The 19526-nt window shown below is 47.7% G+C and overlaps 1 protein-coding gene across 1 annotated transcript in view; it reads left to right on the forward strand.

Moving 5' to 3' along the window:
- Positions 1–19526, forward strand: part of ABCA7 (ATP binding cassette subfamily A member 7) — an 82341-nt gene that overhangs the window by 19496 nt on the left and 43319 nt on the right. The window contains exons 10-21 of the mRNA XM_056867660.1: positions 4033–4212; positions 4767–4981; positions 7744–7926; positions 8184–8406; positions 9980–10201; positions 11088–11292; positions 11440–11559; positions 12635–12806; positions 14287–14418; positions 15462–15601; positions 16832–16969; positions 18868–19088. Coding sequence (XP_056723638.1) covers positions 4033–4212; positions 4767–4981; positions 7744–7926; positions 8184–8406; positions 9980–10201; positions 11088–11292; positions 11440–11559; positions 12635–12806; positions 14287–14418; positions 15462–15601; positions 16832–16969; positions 18868–19088 — 2151 coding nt within the window. The remainder of the gene's footprint in view (positions 1–4032; positions 4213–4766; positions 4982–7743; positions 7927–8183; positions 8407–9979; positions 10202–11087; positions 11293–11439; positions 11560–12634; positions 12807–14286; positions 14419–15461; positions 15602–16831; positions 16970–18867; positions 19089–19526) is intronic.

Consider the following 19526-nt stretch of genomic DNA (forward strand, 5'->3'; position numbering starts at 1 on the left):
TCAGTTAGTATAATCAATATTGGAATGTGGACTGGCGATACATTGGTTGTTGGGGTCTTCTTTGAAATACATGGACAACCTTGAGAATGTGTGTTCTACTGATATGCATAGGAGTCAGATTGCCATCATTGCTTTAAGACATACATTCTTCTAGCATAGCCTCTGGATACTCACTGTCCTTGTGAGGTCCCATAAACAATATGCCTTAGATCTCTGTTGGCGCTACAGGACTTGTTATTTACAACAGCTCCCGGTGGCATTTTCTCAAGGAATCTTTCCTGTCACCATTCTTTCCCATAACATTCCCGCTCAGTAGGGCAGAGTGTAATCAAAGCATGGATTAATACCAAATCTAATACAGAAAAGGATTGACTCAAGATCTAATATGGCACGTCCCCTATCAATTATATGTTCACACACAAACAAAGCAGATTTTTACAAATCGCACACACAGAGCCTAGAGAATAAAAGGTGGTAGAGTAGAGACGTTCGCCAATGTGGCAGATTTCCCTTTGAAGAGGGGCAATACTGCACCTGATCCTGGGGGGGGGGGGGCGTCCAAGGTTCCCTGCAGCAGAGAGGAATAGAAAGGGGGCAGGGGGGATCCCCTGCGTATCGCTGTCCACACCGACAGAGAGGGGGGAAAAACGAAGGTGGCTTATGGCTGAGAGCGACCCCAGTTATACGCTTTTTGGGGTGGGGGATAATGGGATCATCCCCTCGTGGTTCCCATGGTGAACAAAAGGTGAATGAAACCTCAATGGTCGGCTGCTAAGGTGTGTCAGGGGGGCAATTGAGACAGGCTAACTAAACCTATTGACTGTGCACATTCCAGGAGGCTTCAATAGATGGTCTAAAACAAAGGTTTGCTCACACATTCCTTTGACGCCTGAGGTGCGATCTCTGGCCGCTGCTATCTCAAAGGCTTCCGATGAGCCATTAAGTATTCAAAAGGAGGGGGGGGCGGGAAGACTGCGTAGGTGTCAGGTCATCTCTTGCGAAATGACAGCTGCTGGAGACGCGATCTGGGCACAGAGAAGAAAAATGGATTCCCTCTGGTTCTTTCTCGCTAGTACGGGAGCCTCTGTCCATAGCGTCTGGGCTTGACTTCCGTCTAGAGTGGTGGGGACACGTGTCTCCAGGTAGCACAGGCTTTGGGGAGGGCCACTGCTTAGCTACACCTTTCGTGAGTCACAGCTCACTTCCTCAGATGTACCTGCCAGGAATTTTGTTAGTCTTTAAGGTGCAACTGGACTCTTGCTCGTTTCTACTGCTAGTGACAGACTGACACGGCTACCCATCGTGATCTAGATAGGTTTAAAACGTCTAAGCTGACACCTGAAATAATCTCAGAGAACAAGATACCTATGCTGAAAAAGACTATAAGTTAAAGAACAACAGCATGTGGCTCCAAAATAGGTAATTTATAATAGATTCACATTCAAACAGACTCGGTACTCAGACCTAAATACAAAATCATATGCAATTCAATTACACTTGATACAACCAAAGCAATAAATTTCAAAGGGATTCAAAGGAATTACAATTCATTCCTCAAACACAATTCATTCCCAAACCATGGGTATAAGAGTTCAAATCAAATAAGGTCACTCCAGACCGTCACAGTACGTTCCTCCTTTGGTGGTGATTACCCCACTTCTCTCCGGGGAAGAAGCAACAAAGTTCCAACTCACAAAGTGATGATGTTCCAAATCATAAGAAGACGTTCAAAATCATAAAAAAGACGACACTTCTAGATAAGTTGTCGTTTCGCCAACCCGGCTTCTTCAGTTGTACTTAAAAATTAATTCTTTTATGCAATTCGGGCACTCCGCCTCTATAAAAAATGCATTTAATAGGCAATGGTATTATAACATTAAATTGATATGAAACATATTAAATTCCATGTATTGCAATCTTACCCCAATAGTGATAGACCAGACACGGCTCAAGACCCAGACAGGCTCCTAGTTCCTACTGAGAGGTTGTGAAAGCTAAGGGGAATAATACTCAGAGTTATAGATGGGAGTCAGCTGTGCATCCAATACAAACTCCTAACCTGCTTAAAGGAAACTTGACAAGTCAAATTCATGATTGAGTCCCGCAGGAAACATCGTTTTAAAAAGAAAAATGAGTTTCATTTCCTGTCTATGCAGGATAGTGGTAATATCCTGTTGGTGATAGGAACGAGGTGTATACTTCCAGAGGGCAAAAAATAAAATATCATTTTCGGAATGTCCTTTGTCGAGGTAATGCTGCGTGAGTGGAGCATCTAATACCTTTGCCCGCAAGCGCGCCCTGTGCTCCCCAATCCTAAGCTTAAGTTGTCTGGTACAGGAGCCAATGTAAAGAAGAGAGCAGGGGCAAGAAATTGCGTACACAGTATTCCTTGATGAACAATTAGTAAAATGCCTCAGTTGATATTTGAAATTGAACGCAGAGGAGCTCACTTCTTTCACTGGTAAACTGAGCGAACAGACTGAGCAGGTTCCACACTTGTAGTGGCCAGAAATCATAGGTCTGGGTTTAGGATCAGAAAAGTCAGTTTTAACCATGTAATTCTTCAGTGACTGGGTTTTCCTCAGGCCAAATAGGGGAGGTTGCTGACATCCAGGTATATTCTGCAAAATGTGCCAGTGACGATTGATTATTTTCTTAATATCATATGTCAAATGATTAAACTCCAAAGAGCCATAGATTCAAATGATTAAACTCCAAAGAGCCATAGATTCTCCAAAGAGCCATAGATTTTGGCCTGAGGAAAACCCAGTCACTGAAGAATTACATGGTTAAAACTGACTTTTCTGATCCTAAACCCAGACCTATGATTTCTGGCCACTACAAGTGTGGAACCTGCTCAGTCTGTTCGCTCAGTTTACCAGTGAAAGAAGTGAGCTCCTCTGCGTTCAATTTCAAATATCAACTGAGGCATTTTACTAATTGTTCATCAAGGAATACTGTGTACGCAATTTCTTGCCCCTGCTCTCTTCTTTACATTGGCTCCTGTACCAGACAACTTAAGCTTAGGATTGGGGAGCACAGGGCGCGCTTGCGGGCAAAGGTATTAGATGCTCCACTCACGCAGCATTACCTCGACAAAGGACATTCCGAAAATGATATTTTATTTTTTGCCCTCTGGAAGTATACACCTCGTTCCTATCACCAACAGGATATTACCACTATCCTGCATAGACAGGAAATGAAACTCATTTTTCTTTTTAAAACGATGTTTCCTGCGGGACTCAATCATGAATTTGACTTGTCAAGTTTCCTTTAAGCAGGTTAGGAGTTTGTATTGGATGCACAGCTGACTCCCATCTATAACTCTGAGTATTATTCCCCTTAGCTTTCACAACCTCTCAGTAGGAACTAGGAGCCTGTCTGGGTCTTGAGCCGTGTCTGGTCTATCACTATTGGGGTAAGATTGCAATACATGGAATTTAATATGTTTCATATCAATTTAATGTTATAATACCATTGCCTATTAAATGCATTTTTTATAGAGGCGGAGTGCCCGAATTGCATAAAAGAATTAATTTTTAAGTACAACTGAAGAAGCCGGGTTGGCGAAACGACAACTTATCTAGAAGTGTCGTCTTTTTTATGATTTTGAACGTCTTCTTATGATTTGGAACATCATCACTTTGTGAGTTGGAACTTTGTTGCTTCTTCCCCGGAGAGAAGTGGGGTAATCACCACCAAAGGAGGAACGTACTGTGACGGTCTGGAGTGACCTTATTTGATTTGAACTCTTATACCCATGGTTTGGGAATGAATTGTGTTTGAGGAATGAATTGTAATTCCTTTGAATCCCTTTGAAATTTATTGCTTTGGTTGTATCAAGTGTAATTGAATTGCATATGATTTTGTATTTAGGTCTGAGTACCGAGTCTGTTTGAATGTGAATCTATTATAAATTACCTATTTTGGAGCCACATGCTGTTGTTCTGACACCTGAAATAAGGCTAAGGAGTCATTCTAGAGCTGAAGGCGCAACCTAGACATTCGAAACCCTTTTGTTTATTCCCACAGAACCTTCTGGAAACCCCGGGGGTGGCCCATTTTGTGGAGCAGCGCCTCAACGGAACATTCTGGAACGTGACAACCTTGAGGGACTTCCTGTCGACGGACTCGGGGGGCCGGGCCTACACTTGGCGCGATTTCTATGCTGAAGTGGATGAGGTTATTGGCACCTTGTCTCGGTTTATTGAGGTGTGTTTGGGTCAGGAGTTGGGTCTCTGTGCCCCCCTCCCCCAGTAGCCTCCTTCATTGGATCTTTACTGATGCTCCATGCAAGTACAAGGGCATGTTGTGGGTTGGGGGGAACGGGATCCCAGCAAGCGGGTGTGTCTTGTACACATCAAGGGTGACTGCATGGTGGAGTGGGAGCCAGTGTGGTGTAATTGTTAAGAGCAATGGTTTGGAGAGGTGGAATCTGATCTGGAGAACCAGGTTTTATTCCCCACTCCTCCACATGAGCGGTGGACTCTGATCCGGAGAACCGGGTTTGATTCCCCACTCCTCCACATGAACGGTGGAGGCTAATCTGGTTAACTGGATTTGTTTCCCTGCTCCTACAAATGAAGCCAGCTGGGTGACCTTGGGCTAGTCACAGCTCTCTTACGGCTCTCTCAGCCCCACCCTACCTCACAGGGTGTCTGTTGTGGGGTGGGGAAGGGAAGTGTGATTGTAAGCCGGTTTGATTCTCCCTTAAGTGGTAGAGAAAGTCGGCATATAAAAACCAACTCTTCTTCTTCTTCTCCTAGTGTGTCTCGCTGGACAAGATTGAGGCGGTGTCTTCTGAAGAGCACCTCGTCTCCCGAGCCATGCGGCTGCTGGAGGACCGCCAGTTCTGGGCCGGAGTCGTGTTCCTCCTGCCAGAAAACCAAAGTGAGCTTGGCCCGGACTTGCCGGCCCGCGTCCGCTTCAAGATCCGCATGGACATTGATGATGTCACCCGCACCAACAAGATCAAGGACAGGTGTGGCCAGATTTGGGATGCCTGGGGCGATTAGTTTCCCCCCCCCCCCGATGGGGAGTGTGGATATCAACTCCTCTCTGACATTAAAGAGAGAGAGAGATGTCGTTTTTTGGAGGCAGTAGTAGAAGAAGAAGAGTTGGTTTTTATATGCCGACTTTCTCTGCCACTTAAGGGAGAATCAAACCGGCTGACAACCACCTTCCCCTCCCCTCCCCACAACAGACATCCTTTGCGGTAGGTGGGGCTGAGAGAGCTGTGACTAGCCCCAGGTCCCCCAGCTGACTTCATGTGTAGGAGTGGGGAAACAAATCCAGTTCTCCAGATTAGCTTCCACCGCTCATGTGGAGGAGTGGGGAATCAAATCCAGTTCTCCAGTTCAGAGTCAACAGCTCCAAACCACTGCTCTTAACCACTACACCACACTGGCTTTCTGGTTATTTAAGACCAAATAAAGTCACTTGGGAAAGTGTCACGGTCTCAGCACCCAGAGAAAGAGCTTTCTGAGGCCTGAGGGGTCCTCAGTTGGGGAGATACCTCAGATGATGCAGTCAGTAGGATTAAACCTCAAAATACAGAAGTATGTGGCTGAGGGACATATAAATATAATTTATCTTTTGTAAATAACTTTTTATTTGAAATTTTCAAAAATATACAAACAAACATACACACATACCTATCTTAGCCATTCATATATATACAATGTAAACAGTCTTATAGAGCCCCATGGCGCAAAGTGGTAAGCTGCAGTACTGCAGTCCAAGCTCTGCTCACGACCTGAGTTCGATCCCGACGGAAGTCGGTTTCAGGTTGCCGGCTCAAGGTCGACTCGGCCTTCCATCCCTCCGAGGTTGATGAAATGAGTACCCAGCTTGCTGGGGGTAAAGGGAAGATGACTGGGGAAGGCACTGGCAAACCACCCCCCAAACAAAGTCTGCCTAGAAAACGTCGGGATGTGTCGTCACCCCATGGGTCAGGAATGACCCAGTGCTTGCACTGGCCACCTTTACCTTTTTTAAACAGTCTTTCAGGGAGTTCATTTTGAATTAGTACTCGTGTCAAACGGAAAATTTATTTAATCAATTGTCTGCTTAAATCTACTATCCATATTTTCACTACTTTCCAAACTGACTGTAAAAGCTATTCTTAATTTTTAATACTTAATACAGTTCTTGTTTCACGATCTATGCTTCACTTTTGTTCTTCATCTGCTACTCTAGACTTGACTATTAGCTAAACACAATATTTCTACTACCTGGATATTATTATTCTTATATTTATTACTGTATCTCCACCCTTCTTTGCTGAATTATTACTAAATCTCCACCCTTCTTTGCTGAATTCTAATTTCTACTTCACATATTCAAAATAGAATGCCCATATCTTCTGAAATTCTTCCATCGTTCTGCCATTCACCAAGTTGGATAATCTAACCATAACTGCATATTCTGCCATTTGATCTTGCCATTTCTCAATTTCTGGAATTTCTTCTCGTTTTCCAGTTGTTGCCAATATTAGTCTCGCTGCTGTAATATAAATACAATCTATCTTGTACAAACATTGTGTGTGTGTTGTGCCATCAAGTCGTTTCCTACTCATGACGACCCTATGAATCAATGTTCTCCAAAGTGTCCTATCCTTAAAAGCCTTGCTCAGATCTTGCAAATTATGGGCCATGGCTTCCTTTATAGAGTCAATCAATCTCTTCCTCTTTTCCTGCTGCCTTCAACTTTTCCTAGCATGATGGTTTTTTCCAGTGACTCTTGTCTTCTCATAATGTGTCCAAAGTACAACAGCCTCAGTTTAGTCATTTTAGCTTCTAGGGTCAGTTCAGGCTTGATTTGATCTATAACCCACTGATTAGGTTTTTTTTTGACAGTCCACGGTATCCGTAACCCTCTCCTCCTCCACCACATTTCAGAGGAGTCTACTTTCTTCCTGTCAGCTTTCTTCATTGTCCAACTTTCACACCCATGCATAGTAAAAGGGAATATGATGGAATGAATTAACTTAATCTTGGTGGCCAGTGACACATCCTTACACTTCAGGATCTTTTCTAGCTCCTTCGTGGCTGCCCTTCCCAGTCTCAACCTCCTTCTGATTTCTTGGCTGCAGTCTCCCTTTTGGTTGAGGATGGAGCCAAGGAATAGAGAGTCTTCCACAATTTCAATTTCCTCATTGTCAATCTTAAAGTTGTGTAATTCTCCTGTAGTCATTACTTTTGTCTTCTTGATGTTCAGCTGCAGTCCTGCTTTGGCACTTTCTCTTTTAACTTTCAGCAGTAGTCGTTTCAAGTCCTCGCTATTCTGCCAGTAATGTCGTATCATCGGCATGTCTCAAACTGTTAATGTTCCTCCCTCCAATTTTCACTCCACCTTCCTCTAAATCTAACAAACAATTTGGCTATCTACATATACTGACTGAAATGCCAGTAGAATTATCGTGGATTGTAACCTTGAATGTATTTTAGTCAGTATATATAGGTAGTCATAATGTTTCTACAAGATAATCAGAATCATAGATATGGAAGGGACCACGGGGGTCATCTAGTCCAACTCTCTGCACAATGCAGGAAATTCACAACTACCTCCCCCCCACACCCCGAGTGGCTCATACTTCATGCCCATGGCCAAGATGCCCTCCCTCTTGTGATCTGCCTAAGGTTACAGAATCAGCATTGCTAACAGATGGCCATCTAACCTCTTCTTAAAATGTTGAGTACCGTTGCCTGGAAATTCACTCTTTCTTGCTTGTGCCCCATTCAGGTTTTGGGACCCAGGGCCAGCTGCTGACCCCTTCGAAGACCTGCGGTATGTTTGGGGCGGCTTCGTCTACGTGCAGGACCTCGTGGAGCAGGCGGTGGTGCGGGTTCTCGCTGGGATGCCGCTGCCGCATCGCGCCGGCGTCTACGTGCAGCAGATTCCCTACCCCTGCTTTGTGGATGACGTGTGAGTGATTATGAGTTTCTGGTCCTCACAGGCCTCGGGGAAAAGACCAGGGTGATTTACGCGGGGCTGTTTCCCTCGCAGCCACCCCGCCGACTGGGCAATGATGGGAAAAGACCCCTGACTGGGACTGGCAGCTGCTGCCCAAGGGAAACACCTGGATGAATGCGCAGTGATAGGATGCTCCTAGCTTTGGAAGTTTAACAAATCCATGTGGTTTTTTTGGCTGTCCCTCTTCCCCCTCTCCCCCCACCCCCCAGCTTCCTGCGTGTCTTAAACCGCTCCCTGCCTCTCTTCATGACGCTGGCTTGGATCTACTCGGTGGCTATGATCATCAAAGGGGTTGTCCATGAGAAGGAAGCGCGCCTGAAAGAGACCATGAAGATCATGGGGCTGAAGAGCGCCACCCTCTGGCTCAGCTGGTTCCTCAGCAGCTTCATCCCTTTCCTTGTCAGCGCCGCGTTGCTCGTCCTGATCCTCAAGGTAGGTTGCCAGCCTGGTTATCTTAGTTGGGCGGACCCCGCTTACATCATAATTTAAAAGTCAACAATACGGGGTAAGATTTAAAAAGGTTCATGGCGCGCTGGTGCAGTCATACAAAGATAGCATCCCCTGTCTGTAACGGCTATGGAAATTATGGGGTCTGATCGTTTTGGGGTGTAAAGAGGCCTGTGGTGCAGAGTGGCAAGCGGCAGTACTGCAGTCAAAAGCTCTGCTCACGACCTGAGTTCGATCCCAACGGAAGTTGGTTTCAGGTCGCCGGCTCAAGGTTGACTCAGTCTTCCATCCTTCCAAGGTTGGTAAAATGAGCACCTGGCTTGCTGGGGGTAAAGGGAAGATGACTAGGGAAGGCACTGGCAAACCACCCTGTAAACAATGTCTGCCTAGGAAACGTCAGGATGTGATGTCACCCCATGGGTCAGGAATGACCCGGTGCTTTACCTTTTACCTTAGTTTTGGGGTACCAGATCTCTCTGAGTAGTATACCGCTGCCACCAACAAATTTAGGAGACTATCTCCTGCCAGACTGATTTGTTCATCATCTAGCGCAGTGTTTCTGCGTGGTGGTTTAAAGGCTTGGAAAGAAGGCGGTTAAAGGGAGACATGATAGGGGTCTATAAAATAATGTATGGTGTGGAGAGAGTGGACAGGGAGAAGCTTTTCTCCCTCTCTCCTAATACTGGAACGCGGAGTCATTGGCTGAAGCTGGAGGGTGAGAGATTCGAAACAGATAAAAGGAAGTACTTCTACACACAAGGCATAGTTAAATTGTGGAACTCCCTGCCCCCTGATGTGGTGAGGGCTGCCAACTTGGGAGGCTTTAAGAGGGGAGTGGACATGTTCATTGAGGAGAGGGCTATTCATGGCTTCTGGTCAAAATGGCTACTAGTCACGATTCATACCTGTTCTCTCCAGGATCAGAGGAGCAGGCATATTATATTAGGTGCTGTGGAACTCAGGCAGGATAATGCTGCTGCAGTCGTCTTGCTTGGCTTCCTAGAGGCACCTGGTTGGCCACTGTGTGAACAGACTGCTGGACTTGATGGACCTTGGTCTGATCCAGCATGGCCTTTCTTATGTTCTTATGGGTGCATTCATAAGAAGATAACATCCTCTGTCTGTAACTGCTATGGAAATTATGGGGTCTGATTATTTTTTGGTTCGAAATCTCTCTGGGCAGTATACCGCTGCCACCAACAAATCTAGGAGAGTATCTCCTGCCAGACTGATGTTTACATCATCTAGCGCAGTTTATCTGCGTGGTGGTTTAAAGGTTACACCTGGCGGCCACAACTCCTGCTTTGCTCCTACTAGCTACCGCAGCAACAATCGATTGTACTTTTGAGCTGTCTGGAAGTTCAGAACAACAACAAAAAGGGGAGGTCTGGTTATGGTAGACGACCCCCACTCTGGTCCTAGGAGACCAGGATGTGTTGTAGATCTGATGTCACGAAAGGGTACCAGGTGCAAAATCAGTGCCTCTTTGATCACCTGCCTGGGATTGCAGCCTGCATGCATCTCAGCACATGATGCGCTCTCCCTGTTTTCTCTCCAGCGAGGAGACATCCTGCCCTACAGCAACCCCGCCGTGGTCTTTCTCTTCCTGGCAGCCTTCGCGGTGGCCACCATCTCCCAGTGTTTCCTCATCAGCACCTTCTTCTCCCGCGCCAACCTGGCCTCGGCCTGCGGGGGCATCATCTACTTCTCCTTCTACCTGCCCTACGTGTTGTGCGTGGCTTGGCGCGACCACATCACCTTTCCTCTGCGGCTCTTGGTGGTGAGAATGGTTCCCCCCCCCCCCGGTTCCCGCTGTGGGGCCTAGTTTTCCTCATCCTCCATGAACACATGAAGCTGCCTTATCCTGAATCAGAGCCTTGGTCCATCAAAGTCAGTATTGTCTACTCAAACCGCAGCAGCTCTGCAGGGTCTCGGGCAGACGTCTTTCACTTCACCTACTTGCCTAGTCCCTTTTAAGTGGAGATGTTGGGGATTGAACCTGGGACATTCTGCATGCCAAACAGATGCTCTGCCACAGAGCCACGGCCCCTCTCCATGGCTTTCTAGACTCTCAGGTAGAGGTCTTTCACATCACCTACTTGTAAGGTTCCCAACCTCCAAGGGTCTAGGGGAGGGGCTGTGGCTCAGTGGAAGAGCCTCTGCTTGGCATGCAGAAGGTCCCAGGTTCAATACTGGGCATCTCCAGTTAAAGGGACCAGACAAGTAGGTGATGTGAAAGACCTCTGCCTGAGACCCTGGAGAGCCATGGAGAGGGGCCGTGGCTCAGTGGTAGAGTCTCTGCTTGGCATGCAGAAGGTAGAGTCTCTGCTTCTGGCATGCAGAAGGTCCCAGGTTCAATCCCTGGCATCTCCAGTTAATGGGACCAGGCAAGTAGGTGATGAAAAAGACCTCAGCCTGAGACGCTGGAGAGCCGCTGCCAGTCTGAGCAGACAATACTGACTATGATGGACCAAGGGTCTGATTCAGTAGAAGGCAGCTTCATGTGTTCATGTGACAGTGAGACTATGTAGTGAGGTTTCTGCAGCAGTCGGATTTGAGCCGGGGGCCTCCTGGATCCCCCTCGTCTGATTAGCTGCCATGCTGCACCACTCCTATGCGCCATTTCCAACCTCTGGTCCTTTCCTTTCTCCCCGCCTGCCCGCCAGAGCCTCATGTCCCCCGTGGCGTTTGGCTTCGGCTGCGAGTACTTCTCCCTCTACGAGGAGCAAGGGATGGGCGTACAGTGGCACAACCTCAATGCCAGCCCCGTGGAAGGCGATCGCTACACGTTTGCCACATCGGTGGGGCTGCTTCTCTTCGATGCGCTTCTCTATGGCCTGGCCACGTGGTACATTGAAGGCGTGTTTCCAGGTAAACAAACTGCAGTTCTCTGGGATTGAGGCTTCGGATTTTGCTGAGCAGAGCGGTCGGACCCTCGCCTGATTGTTTTAATTGATCCATGGGGGTTTATTCGGGGAACTGCTGAACTAACATACAGCCCAGATCTTCTGTTTGTAGGTCAATATGGGATCCCAAAGCCTTGGAATTTCCCCTTCCAGAAGAGTTACTGGTTTGGGGAGTCTGCCAGCGATGGCTCCCCTCACCCCTTTCCTACGAACTCTCTCAACTCCGCAGAAGGTAGGCCTTGCTTCTGTTCCTTGACCCTTGGGTTGGCCAGCTGCCTGGTTTAGCATGTGTGTAAAAAGGCATTACCGTTTCTGCAGAATCGCCCTCCTGGAGAGGGAGGCATTATGAGAGAGGGAGAAAAGCTTCTCCCAGGGCAATTCCTCGGCACCCTATTGGGTCTAATTAGGCATCAAAGTCCATGTTTTCCAATCGTGTTACTTTCCAAACTGAACCATTTCATGGCTCAGTCTGTCCTGGATAGTCATGTTCCGCTGTGTTGCCTCAGCAATGATACACGCCAGCTTGGGAGAGCCAGTGTGGTGTAGTGGTTAAGAGCGGTGGTTTGGAGCAGTGGAGTCTGATCTGGAGAACCGGGTTTGATTCCTCACTCCTCCACATGAACGGGGGAGGCTAATCTGGTGAACTGGATTTGTTTCCCCGCTCCTACACATGAAGCAGTTGGGTGACCTTGGGCTAGTCACAGCTCTCTAAACCCCACCTACCTCACAGGGTGTCTCTTGTGGGAAGGGGAAGGGAAGGTGATTGTAAGCCGGTTTGAGTCTCTCTTAAGTGGTAGAGAAAGTCAGCATATAAAAACCAACTCTTCTTCTCCTCCTCCTCCTTCTCCTTCTCCTTCTACTCCTTCTCCTCTTCCTCCTTCTCTTTCTCCTCCTCCTCCTTCTCCTTCCTCCTCCCCCTTCACCTTCTCTTCCTTCTCCTCCTTCTCCTTCTCCTTCTCTTCCTTCTCCTCCTCCTCCTTTTTCTGTTTCTCCTTCTCCTCCTCCTTTTCCTCCTCCTAATTTTCCTCCTTCTTCTCTTCCTCCTCCTCCTTCTCCTCCTTCTCTTTCTCTGCTCCTCCTTCTCCTCCTCCCCCCCTTCTCCTTCTCTTCCTTCTCCTCCTTCTCCTTCTCCTTCTCTTCCTTCTCCTCCTCCTCCTCCTCCTCCTCCTCTTTCTCTTTCTCCTCCTCCTCCTCCTAATTCTCCTCCTTCTCCTTCTTCCTCCCTGTTTCCCAAATGGCATTCCATTGTCTGTATCGGCCGCTGTAACACTCACATCTGGGAATGACTCATCTGGATTCCCCCCCAGCGCTGACGGAGGAGCCTCCTGCCCACTTACAGGTGGGCGTCTCGATCCGCAACCTGGTGAAGATCTACCACAGCAGCAAAAAGATTGCCGTCAACGGGCTGAGCCTTAACTTCTACGAGGGTCAAATAACATCCTTCCTGGGCCACAACGGTGCCGGCAAGACCACGACCATGTAAGTTGGATTTGGAAGGCTCTGGGCAGGATGTAGGTAGAGTCCCGGAGGACGGGCCGATTGTCCGCAGTAGCTAAATGGAGCCTCCATATATAGGAGAAGCCTACCTCAGAATGTCACGGGAACCAACAGCAGGGGAGGGCAAGTGAACACATGAACACATGAAGCTGCCTTCTACTGAATCAGACTCTTGGTCCATCAAAGTCAGTATTGTCTACTCAAATGGGCAGCGGGTCTCCAGGGTCTCAGGCAGGGGTCTTTCATATCACCTACTTGAACCAGGTTGGTTTCCCCGCTCCTCCACATGAAGCCAGCTATGTGACCTTGGGCTCTCTTAGAGCTCTCTCAACCCCACCTACCTCACAGGGTGTCTGTTGTGGGGAGGGGAAGGGAAGGTGGTTGTAAGTTGCTTTGGTTCTCCCTTAAGTGGTAGAGAAAGTCGGCATATAAAAACCAGCCCTCCTCCTCCTTCTTCAAACTACTGGCAGGTCTCGCTGGACACTTTTTGTGCCTTCTGGGGATTCTGAGCACTTTCGAGGGCCCGGAATGTTTTGCCCTTCTGGGTGTTTTGGAACTAATCTGTTTCCCTGCCCCTTCTGTGGCTTTCTTGTTTTCTTTTGTTTTTGCATTGCATTGCAGCTGGGAAGGGCTAGAATAATTGAATCATAGAGTTGAAAGGGACCACCAGGGTCATCTAGTCCAATCCCCTGCATAAGGCAGGAAATTCAAAACTCCCTCTCTCCGACACCCCCAGTGACCCCTACTCCACGCCCAGAAGATGGCCAAGATTCCCTCCCTCTCATCATCTGCCTAAGGTCATAAAATCAGCATTGCTGACAGATGGCCATCTAGCCTCGGCTTCAAAACCTCCAGGGAAGGAGAGCCCACCACCTCCCGAGGAAGCCTGTTCCACTGAGGAACCGCTCTAACTGCTAGAAAATTCTTCCTAATGTCTAGACGGAAACTCTTTGGATTTAATTTCAGCCCGTTGGTTCTGGTCCGACCTTCTGGGGCAACAGAAAACAACTCGGCACCCTCCTCTCTATGACAGCCCTTCAAGTACTTGAAGATGGTTATCATATCTTCTCTCAGTCTCCTCTTCAGGCTAAACATACCCAGCTCCTTCAGCCTTTCTGATTCGGGGCTTATTTTTCCAGCGTGGTGTAGTGGTTAAGAGCGGAGGTTTGGAGCGGTGGAGTCTGATCTGGAGAACTGGGTTTGATTCCCCACTCCTCCACATGAGCGGCGGAGGCTAATCTGGTGAACTGGATTTTCCCCCACTCCTACACATGAAGCCAGCTGGGTGACATTGGGCTAGTCACAGCTCTCTCAGCCCCACCTACCTCCCAGAGTGTCTGTTGTGGGGGAGGGGAAGGGAAGGCGATTGTAAGCCGCCTTGAGTCTCCCTTAAGTGGTAGAGAAAGTCAGCACATAAAAACCAACTCTTTTTCTGCTTCTTCTACACGCCCCCCCCCCCCAGGTCCATCCTGACTGGCCTGCTGCCCCCCAGTTCTGGCACTGCCTACATCCTGGGGAGGGACATCTGCATGGACATGGATGTCATCCGGAAGACAATGGGAATGTGTCCTCAACACAACGTCCTGTTCGACATGTAAGGCACCCGGGTCAGTCCTTGACATGAGAGGCGGCAGTAGAGGAGGAGGATGGGGGGAAATGAAGGGGGTGTGAGTGTGTGTCGGCTTTGTGGTTGTGTGATTAGTGTCACTGGGCATTTCATGCTGGGGCATTTCAGTGGCCCAGTAGGGCTGGCCGGCCTCACTTTTCCCTCCAGCCAGCGTGGTGTAGTGGTTAAGAGCGGTGGTCCGGAGCGGTGGACTCTGATCTGGAGAACCGGGTTCGATTCCCCACTCCTCCACATGAGCGGCGGAGGCCAATCTGGTGAACTGGATTTGTTTCCCCACTCCTACGCACGAAGCCAGCTGGGTGACCTTGGGCTAGTCACAGCTCTCTCAGCCCCACTTACCTCACAGGGTGTCTGTTGTGGGGGAGGGGAAGGGAAGGCGTTTGTAAGCCGGCTTGATTCTCTTTTAAGTGGTAGAGAAAGTTGGCATATAAAAACGAACTCTTCTTTCTACATCTACACACCACCTGTGTACCCCTGCCCTCTGATTGGTAAATGAACAGCATCACCATCCTGTGAGAGCTACAGGGATTTTGTTTTTAGAAAGACTCCCACCAGACTGAGCAAAGTTTTTCTGTCTTTTTAAAAAAATTATTTTTATTTTATATTATGGGATACAGAAAGGAGTAGGGGGAAAAACGCAGATAAGGGAAATTTAACATTTGTGTTTTGCCCGCGCCCAAGCTAACCCAATCATCCAACTTAAGCCCACAACAGAGACTCCCATAGTAATTCAGGATTTAACTAGTAGTCCAAAAGCTACAGATACTTAATTTCTAATCTATTTATATGAATCTTGACTAACTGTTTTAAACATGCACAACTGGTTTCTATATCTATATATTCAATAAAGACTGAGCAAAGTTTTTCTGACTCCCCCACCCACGGGCAATAAATTGAGCTGCCTTGGAGAGGCGGCATATAAAACTTTCTAAATAAGCAAGTCTAGAAGGCAACCGACTTCTTCCGAGAGTCCAAATGCATCCAGCCCTTTCTGCTTCATTTTCCCTCAGCCTGACTGTGGAAGAACACATCTGGTTTTACGGACGTCTGAAGGGCCTTTCTGGAAAGCAGGTCCAGGAGGAGATGGAGCAGATAATCCAGGATGTGGGGCTGCCCCACAAGCGATGGGAACAGACTAAGAACCTGTCGGGTGAGTCTGGGAGGGGGGGTCCTCTCCTCTCCTAAGGAACAAGACCCCTGTTCTCCCATAAGTCCGTTTTCATGATTAATTATATAAATCATGTCAGAACCAGGAGAATCACTCAACTTTAAGATTGACAATGAGGAAATTGAAATTGCTGAAGACTTTCTGTTCCTTGGCTCCATCATCAACCCAAAGGGAGACTGCAGCCAAGAAATCAGAAGGTGGTTGAGACTGGGAAAGGCAGCCATGAAGGAGCTAGAAAAGATTCTGGAGTGTCAGGATGTGTCACTGGCCACCAAGATCAAGTTAATTCATGCCATCATATTCCCTATTACTATGTGTGGGTGTGAAAGCTGGACAGTGAAGGAAGCTGATAGGAAGAAAGTAGATTCCTTTGAAATGTGGTGTTGGAGGAGAGGGTTACGGATACCGTGGACTGCCAAAAACAACAAATCAGTGGGTTATAGATCAAATCAAGCCTGAACTGACCCTAGAAGCTAAAAGGACTAAACTGAGGCTATCGTATTTTGGTCACATTATGGGAAGACAAGAGTCACTGGAAAAGACAGTCATGATAGGGAAAGTTTAAGGCAGCAGGAGAAGAGGAAGACCCTGATCTCTTCTGAGAGTTTCCATCCAGAGAAATCTGATTTGCTTACCACAACAGTGCATTTTTATAGAAAAATGGCTGTCTAAAGCTAAGTCTTTCTTAAGCATGTGATTATCCTCTAGATCAATGATTGGTTCTTAACTAGTGATGGGATAATCAAATAGGTGCATCTGATTTGCGATTGTCTTTTCTAAAGCAAGATTATAAAACCAAATGTAACCCTTAATCCAGGGGTGTCGCACTCAATTGTTACGAGGGCCGGATATGACATAAATGTCACTTGGTCGGGCCGGGCCACACCTCGCCAGCCCAGATCGAGACTGGGGCAGAGGGGGATGGCTTCCTTGGCTGGTTCGCAGGCCGTATAAGAGCTCTCAAGGGGTTGGATCCGGCCTTCAGCCCTTACGTTTGACTCCCCTGACTTAATCTCTAATAAATCTAATATTTCTGTTACCGTTTCAATTAGCTGTCAGAGGTAGAAGTAAAACCTTTTGCAGTGAGAGTTTGGTATTGGCTCACATGACAGGGAAAGCATGCACAATCAGCGAGAAAACGGATGACGTAATCAAAATACTCCTGCAGTCTGACTTCACATATGTATATATGTGCCGTTTTTTCCTGGACAGGCGGGATGCAACGGAAGCTCTCGGTAGCCATTGCCTTCGTGGGCGGCTCCAAGGTGGTGATTCTGGACGAGCCCACAGCCGGTGTGGACCCGTACTCGCGCCGAGGCATCTGGGAGCTGCTGTTGAAATATCGTGCAGGTCAGAGCTTGTCGGCATGGTGTGGGGTGAAGAATCAGGATAAAGAGAAGCTTTTTCTCCCTGTCCCATAAGACTCATGGGTACCCAGAAAAGTGCCAATCAGGACAGGCGAAAGGAGTTCTTTCCGCAGGACGCATAATTAACTTGTGGAACTCACTGCCCCAGGATGACTACTATTTCCTTTTTTTAAAAATTGTGTGTGTGTGTGTATCTGTGTGTATAAAAACAAAAGGTAAGGAAATAAGAATACAGAAAAGAAAAATAGATTGATAAAGTCTGATCTTGAAATCTTGAGCCCCGTGGCGCAGAGTGGTAAGCTACAGTACTGCAGTCCAAACTCTGCTCACAACCTGAGTTCGATCCCAACGGAAGTTGGTTTCAGGTCGCCGGCTTAAGGTTGACTCAGCCTTCCATCCTTCGGAGGTCGGTAAAATGAGTCCCCAGCTCGCTGAGGGTAAAGGGAAGATGACTGGGGAAGGCACTGGCAAACCACCCCACAAACAAAGTTTGCCTAGAAAACGTCAGGATGTGACGTCACCCCATGGGTCAGGAATGACCCGGTGCTTGCACAGGGGACCTTTACCTTTTAAAATCTTGAAGTCATAACAATCATTGGATCATCTAACAGTTTAACAATCAACAAAAACTAGCAAACAATTATCTTCTATGTAATACATAGTAGCACAGCATTATGTATCAGTAAAATCACAGTAGTTCTCAGTTCTAATACCCATCTTATAATAAATTGGAGGTTTTGTATAGTGTACTTGTAAAACAACCAACCAAATTATTAAATCAAATCAGTCAAATATAACATAAAAAATATATCAGTTGCAAAAATTTTAATTCTCTTTCTCTCCCCTATGTTTAATCAGAATAAGAACATACTTATTTGTTTATTTTATGCTAAGAATAATACAAATAATACAATTCCCATTTTCCTTGAAATTCTTAGGATGGTTTTCTTCTATTTCCAGTGGCTTTTAAAGGGGATTAGACAATGTTGAGGCGAGACAGGTCTGTCACTGGCCATTACTCAGGATGGCTAAATAAAGCTTCCATGTTCAGAGGCGGTCTACCTTTGACAGCCATCTGCTGAGAGGTGACCACGGGAAGGGGGGAGGTTTTGACCCTTCTGTGCCCTGCTTGTGGAGTGTCAAGAGCCACTGCATAAGAACATAAGAAAGGCCATGCTTGATCCGGCCAAGGTCCATCAAGTCCAGCAGTCTGTTCACACAGCGGCCAACCAGGTGCCTCCAGGAAACCCACAAAAGAGATGACTGCAGCAGCATTATCCTGCCTGCATTCCACAGCACGTAATAGAATGGGCTTACTCCTCTGGTCCTGGAGAGAACAGGCATGCATTGTGACTAGTATCCATTTAGACTAGTAGGCATGGATAGCCCCGTCCTCCATAAGAACATAAGAAAGGCCCTGCTGGATCAGACCCAGGCCCATCAAGTCCAGCAGTCTGTTCACACAGCGGCCAACCAGGCCCCTCTAGGAAGCCCACAAACAAAATGGCTGCAGCAGCAATCTCCTGCCTGCGTTCCACAGCACATAATATAATAGGCATGCTCCTCCGATAATGGAGTGAATAGGTATGCATTATGACTAGTATCCATTTTGACTAGTAGCTATGGATACCCCTCTCCTCCATGAACATGTCCACCCCCCTCTTAAAGCCTTCCAAGTTGGCAGCCATCACCACATCCTGGGGCAGGGAGTTCCACAATTGGACTATGCGGGAAACAGGATGCCGGACCAGATCGGACCATAGGTCTGATCCAGCAGGGGCTCTTTTTGGTTTGCCCAAAGCGATGCCCCTGTAAGACTCCAGCTGCCAGAGCGAGCCAGAGCTCCTGGCGAGTGCCTTCCGTCTCCTTCTGCACTTCCAGGCCGCACTGTCATCCTGTCCACCCACTACATGGACGAGGCGGACCTTCTGGGCGACCGCATCGCCATCATTTCGCAGGGCCGGCTCTGCTGCTGCGGCTCTTCCCTCTTCCTCAAGACGAAGCTGGGCACCGGCTACTACCTGACCCTGGTGAAGCAAGAGGCCGGCGGGGCTCGCCAGAGGGTGAGCTTGGCCAACGGCCTCGTGCCCACCGGTAAAAAGGTAACTGATCTCTGTGACACATGGGATAGAATTATAGAATAGAATCATAGAGTTGGAAGGGACCACCAGGGTCATCTAGTCCAACCCCTTGCACAAGGCAGGAAATTCACAACAACCTCCCCCCCGACACCCCCAGTGACCCCTACTCCATGCCCAGAAGATGGCCAAGATGCCCTCCCTCTCACAATGTGCCTAAGGTCATGGAATCAGCATTGCTGACAGATGACCATCTAGCCTCTGCTTAAAAACCTCCAGGGAAGGAGAGCCCACCACCTCCCGAGGAAGCCTGCTCCACTGAGGAACCGCTCTAATTCTTCCTAATGTCTAGACAGAAACACTTTTGATTTAATTTTGATTTTTAATGCTTCCCAGAGATAGACAGGGAAAGCTGGACGTGATCGTAGAAACCACCTGCCCACCTTTTCTCACACCACCTTT

The sequence above is a fragment of the Euleptes europaea genome, chromosome 2 (assembly GCF_029931775.1).
Source record: "Euleptes europaea isolate rEulEur1 chromosome 2, rEulEur1.hap1, whole genome shotgun sequence".
NCBI classification, from domain to species: domain Eukaryota; kingdom Metazoa; phylum Chordata; class Lepidosauria; order Squamata; family Sphaerodactylidae; genus Euleptes; species Euleptes europaea.